This window comes from Carettochelys insculpta, chromosome 7 (genome assembly GCF_033958435.1).
Source record: "Carettochelys insculpta isolate YL-2023 chromosome 7, ASM3395843v1, whole genome shotgun sequence".
Lineage (NCBI taxonomy): Eukaryota > Metazoa > Chordata > Testudines > Carettochelyidae > Carettochelys > Carettochelys insculpta.
In genome coordinates this window covers 40,010,271-40,016,296 of record NC_134143.1, presented here as the reverse complement: position 1 = coordinate 40,016,296, position 6,026 = coordinate 40,010,271, and the positions used below count along the sequence as shown (strand labels likewise).

The 6,026-nt window shown below is 45.6% G+C and overlaps 1 protein-coding gene across 5 annotated transcripts in view; it reads left to right on the top strand.

The window, feature by feature from the left end:
• Positions 1 to 1,370: 1,370 nt before the first annotated feature.
• The window catches only part of PANK1 (pantothenate kinase 1), a 34,757-nt gene continuing 30,101 nt past the window's right edge, over positions 1,371 to 6,026 (top strand). The window contains exons 1-2 of one of the 5 annotated variants that reach the window (XM_075000356.1): positions 1,872 to 1,901; positions 2,506 to 2,603. In XM_075000356.1, coding sequence (XP_074856457.1) covers positions 2,549 to 2,603 — 55 coding nt within the window. In that variant the 5' untranslated portion in view covers positions 1,872 to 1,901; positions 2,506 to 2,548. Of the gene's footprint in view, positions 1,902 to 2,342; positions 2,604 to 6,026 lie in introns of those variants that run through there. The other 4 variants (XM_075000354.1, XM_075000359.1, XM_075000355.1 and 1 more) reach the window with 4 other exon arrangements.

Genomic DNA, 6,026 nt, shown 5'->3' with positions numbered 1-6,026 from the left:
ATGGCATAAAGAACACTCACAAAATTTGCAGACAGTATCAAGCTGAGAGGTTTGCAAGTGCTTTGAATTATAATCCTATCTTCCAAAATGATCTGGACAAACTGGAAATTGCTCTGAAGTAAATAGGGTGAACTTCAATAGGGACAAATGCAGAGTACTGCACTTAAAAAAGAACCATCAATTGCACACACAAAAAATGGGAATTGACTGTCCAAGGAGAAATACTGTAGAAAGGGATCTAGGGAGTCACAGTGGACCATCAGCTAAATGGGTCAGCAGTGTAACACAATTCCAAAAAATCCTCCCATAATTGCAGGAGGCATCAGCAGTAGTATTATAAACAAGACATGAGAAGTAATTCTGCTGTTCTATTCTGATTGGACCTGAAGTATTGCATCCAGTTCTGAATGCCAGATTTCAGGAAAGATGTGGTCAGATTGGGATAAAATCCAAAGAAGAGCAACAAAAATGATTAAAGGTCTAGGAAACATGACATAAATGAAGATGGAAAAAATGGGTTTGTGTAGTCTGGAAAAGAGAAGACATAATTCCAGTTTCAAGTACGGCTTCACAGAGGGGTGAAGCAATGAGACTCAGGGCTAACCCTCAGAGACAGGCCTGAGGCTAGTAGATTTTGTGGTGCACCCTAGGCTCTGGGGTGAGGCACAAATGAAGCATTAATTGTGCAGTAAACCCTAGAGTTACACAGGGGTTGCATTCCTGCAACCCCACCTAACACATTCTCATGCTGCAGCCTGCTTCCCAACTCCCCTGGGCTTGCAGGAGCTAGGAAATCGACCAGCCCACCACCGCCTGGTTCCCAGCTCCCCATCACTCCCGGGGCCAGAAAACTGATCCTGTCTGGGGCAGCAGCCAAAAAAGCCAGGCTGCTGCTGCTGTGTGGAAGGGCAATCGCGTTAACCCGAGACACGAGCCGCTCGTTGCGTGTATCTCGGAGGTTTACTGTGCAGGAGGAAGGCTGCTGGAGAGCATGCTAAGGGTGGAGGTGCCCAGGCGGGTGGGAGAGGGGCAGGAACGGGCTGGGGTGGGGGCAGGAGACAGCAGGTAGTGGAGTGCCTAGTGAGCACAGCAGTCGGGAGGGGAGCCTCAATGGCTGGCTCCAGGTAAACCGGGGCGGGGGCGAAGGCTACCCCCCCGCCCGGCACTAGATAATACTTAGTCCTGCCACGAGCGCAGGGGACTGGGCTAGAAGCCCCGTGAATCCCGCTCGCTCCTGCGATGCTGTGGTACCCGAACCACTCGCAGGCGTGCAGGGACATGCGCGCTGCAACCCCCTCCCCTCGAGAACACGGAACCAGCGGAGGCGAACAGCCGCAGGGCGCCGAACGGAGGCGAAGGCAGCCCGCGGCCGGCCGGCCGGCGGGCGCGCGCGCCAGAGGTCCCGAGACGGCCGCAGCGAGGGCAGTCCCGGGCTGACGCACTAGGAACAGAGGGGCCGCACGTCAGGGCTCGGCGCTCGGCCAGGGGCGCGCAGAGGCCGCCAGCGGCGGGAACGCGCACGGCAGCGGCCCCTCAGAGCTTGGGACGCCGCGATCCCGCGCCAGGCGCCTTCCCCGCAGTGGGCAGGACGCGTGCGCCGTGCGCGGCCGGGAGCTCCGGCGGCGGCAGCAGCGCCGCATCCAGAGGAGGTTGCGGCGGGGACAAGATCGGCATGAGCCGGGGGTGCTGAGGCGCCGCTGTGCGGAGACAAAGGCGCAAGGCTGCGGCCGCCATGGGGGAGCGGCCCCGGGCCCTGCCGGCGGCCGCCGCGACCCCCTCCAGCTCGTTGCTCAACGCGCTGCTGCACAACGGCTTCCACCCGCCGCCGCCCGGCCACGGCTCCCCGGCCAAGCGGTGCCGGCTGCGGAGACGGCTGGACTCGGGCCGGAGGAACAGGCCGCGTAAGTGCTGCATGTGCCGGGCTCCCCGCTTTCTCCAGCGGCCCAGGGGTTCCCCGGCGGACTCTGCCGCTCCTTATCGCCTGGCCTCGCCCCGCCCGGGCGGTTCCGAGCCTTTTAGGAGAAGGGGGGCGTCCCGTGTGCCCCCTGCTGTGTGGGGAGTGCCCGTGCTCGGTATCTGTGGCACTGTCTAACGCCACGTGGGGGGGAGTCACTGTGTATGTGGGTCTGTGTGCGTGTGCCCCCCCTTACCCATTCCTCCTTCCCTTGCTCTGCAGAGAGTAGCTGTGTAGTGTGACTGACAGCCCGCCCCTTTCCCTCCGCACCGCAGAATCAGTTCATTAAATAGCATCTTGTTTCATCCAATAAAACTGTGCTTTGGGGACACACCTACTGATACCATGTGGGCTGGGTCATTGACTGACCAATGAGGAGGCTGGAAGGTGGTGGGTTTGTGGATTGGATTCTGGATTGCTGTGTGCTGAAAGCTAGAATGCGAGATTTCCTAATTTACAGCTTCAGAAATGTGACCTTGTTAAAAAATAATCTTACCGTTCCGACACATTGGGATGTAAACGCGTAGGTGATAATAGTCTTGGTTTTACAGTTGGAAACACTTTGAATCAGATAGTAATTCAGCTGACTTTGACATGGTGCTCTGTGACTTAGACATTCCAGTGAAGCTCGTAATTGCCAAGAACCGTTGTAAGTAAATGAGATTCTAAATGAAGGTCATTGTTAGATTTGTTAATATTTTATTGTTGATTTTCAGTATTTAATTACTGAAAAACATTGGAAATGAAACCACTTTTTGTGTGGGAATAATATTGTACTTGTATGTTTTTCTGTAAAATGAAAAATAGCTAACCCAGAAATTAAACATATTTGATTATTTTGCTCTATTGGAAACACTTTTTATACTGTTGATACAATCTGAAAATTGTATGTAAAGGGTGTTATTTGTGATTATTGGTTAGGGTTTTTGGCTATGGATGTGGTAAGGACAGGTAAACTGATTACCCACTTAATATATTTCATTTTAAACTGCAATTCCATGTGTATTCAACACGGTTGCATTATTTGTTTCTTAATTTTTATATTTTATTTGAAATGGATGGCTCTTAAAATATAGGTTTACTTATGAAAGAAAGCTATTTAATTCTGAAACCTCATGATTGTGGTTTGACATTAGAGAAACACTACGTCCACTGCAGCATGCCTGCTGTACTAATTGTAGTTGAGATTTATTGACTTCATTCAATTTCTGTTTTGTTTGAAAAGTTCAGCATATTGTGAAACAGATAATCAGAAGTAGTTAACAACATAAATACTCTGTGCCAAAACATAATGAAGTTTAAGTACAAAATAGTTTGTATGCAGATATGTTGGATTTCATGGGATGTTATGTCTTGAGATTAGGTGACTTCTTCACTGTAATTTTTTGATGTTTTTGTTGTTCCTGTCTCACCAAATGTGTAAAAAGACTTGTTAGGAGATAAAGGTGGACCAGAACTTTTTCAGAGATAACCTTGTTCTTAATTAATGCAGTCTTAGTGGACTGAAGTTTACTGGGCTTTTTGGTAGGTTAAAAACCATGGTGATTCACAATATGCAAAAAATCCCTCATGTTTATATCATCTTTGGTGGTAGTTCACCACCATGAGTTGCCCAGTTATGATAGCTTACAGTGAAAAGATTTAAAATAAAAAAAACAAACAAAAAAAAAACTTGCTTTATATTCAAATTGACTGTGGGAACCAAGTGTTGAACTGTAACTTTCCAAGGACAACTTTTTCGCATAAATGGTTTATTTTAAGTTGAATATGTAAATGTTGCCATACAGTGTCTGCATTAAATAGTTATTCAACCTCTGCACAACCTGTAAACATTCTCCTCTGCATTTGGAATGTAAAGATGACCAGCCAATTTTTGTTTGCAAAATGATTGTGATAAAAACCTATAAGTAAGAATAATTATTAAACCTAAAATGCTTATCTGGTCCACAATAAACCAACCCCCCCTGATTAGCATACTTTCTTGGTAGCTTTGATTATATATTATTTAGCACAATCTGTGCTGAAGTGTCAAATTTTTAAAAATACAAATCAGAGTATTGTGAAAAACAAAAGGATAAGATTTCTATGGATTTGCGTAATCATTTATATAAGAGAGGATAAGGAATTTAATTCCTTTAACCTTTTCCTGAAAGGGACAAGAAGCATGCTGAGTAATACAATAGTAAAGATTATAAAAATTATGCAACAGTGTTGAACCCAGATGTTCTTCCAGTTCTTCTACTGAAGACACAAGTTGATGGGAAAACAGTAGAATCAGTTAAGTTTCACATGAGTAATGAGTTTCTTTAATAACTTTGGCAAATGTGGAGGTTTTATAGCTATCTTGTACATAAGTATATTTATATCTGTGTGTTACTTTTCCAGGAGAATGGTATCTTGTAGTATATGTACCACTTATTTTAGAACATTTTCTGTTCACCAGAGAGCAAAGCTAGAAAATAGTTTCCTACTGACGGGGTCTGAGTAGAGCACAACAGTGAACAATCCTGTCTTTCTGGTTGTACATGATATTCAACATTTGGTGCTTAGAGTGTTTGGTGCTCTCTATGTGTTACAGGGCACATTGCAAAATGCATGCGGTAACTGAACAAAGTCTTTTTCGCTGTTTTTGCTTTGCATGTTGTGAAAGAAAATTGGTATTTCCTAGTATCTCAACAAGAAAAAGATGTCTAGCTGCAGGCATAATTGTACTCTAAATTAACAGAAGTGAGGCATCTATTATATATTGGTGTTGTCTGCCAGCACATGTGAGAGAGAAATAAAGACTGGAAATACAATATTTTGAGAGGGGAGGCATCTCATGAGATACTAAAACTGTTTCCTAGTGAGGACATGGTATCTATTTTGGTGAAGTTCTTGAATTGATTGCATAAATGTTTGGGGATCCTAGATAAGTAATTTTATTTTAGCTTGCACTAAATAAATTGTTGGTGACCAATTGTGTATCTTTCTTGAGTGGATCACTTGCACATATACCCAGCCACCTTTGGCCCTAGCCTCACAACTCGTTTCAAAAGGGTTTAATTTACATGGGATAACATTGAAAAGCTACATGTTAACTTTTTTGCAACTATGTTAGAATGTCCACACTAAACCTTCAGGAAGGGGTGTGCAAAGTGGGGGGGGGGGCAGGCCCCATTTGGGGGGTGAGAAATTTTGTAAGGGGGGGCACTACATGATTGGCTGCTGGGTCTCAGGCTCATCCATCTCATTAAAAATGTTGAAACATGTTAGTGTATGTATGTGTATTCTCATTAATATACTGATTAATCAAGGTTTTACATTCTACACACTAATGTTCTTACACATACCAAAAGTTTGTGTGTGTGTGTGTGTGTGTGTGTGTTTGTTTTTTTTCATATGAATGTAACCAAAATTTTTGTTGGTTTGGATTACATTAGATAGGTTGGGGAGCCGCCTCCTGATTGCAGGGACAAAAAGTGGGGCCCAGCATAAAATGTTTACTCACCCCTGCCTTGAAGAAAGTGTTTGGATTGCTTGTCAGTGCAAGCAATAATGACACCCAGACACATAATATATTAAATGGTCATGGATAGACTTCATAGCTAACTTGGTGTCTCTATCCCCTCACTTCTACCCAAAATCAGTGGGGGTGTAGCTAAGCGGGTTAGCTCTTCTTACCCCTTGGCTTACTAAATCATGCTCCAAGGTGTTACCCTGCATACACTGAGTGGTTCTCAAAATGTGGGTCAGGAGGGCCTTCTTTGAATGAGATCATAGCATCACCCCTTGCCCCAGCCCAGAGCTCTCAGCCTTCCACACACCCAACCCCATTTCAGTCTGCAGCCTCCTTCCACCCTGGGTGGCAGGGCTGAGGTTGCAGGCCTCCTGCCTGGGTCTGAAGCCCTTGAGCTTCAGCTTTGGTCCTCTGCTGGGAGCTGTGGGACTTGGGAGGATCAGGCTTCTGTCTTCCCTTATGGGATTATAAAGATAGTTATGGTCTGAAGATAGTTTTCAGAAGTCAGCTGAAGACTATCATTGATTGGTTCCCATCCCTTAAATATAATTCCCTCAGCTTGGGGGAAAGGGC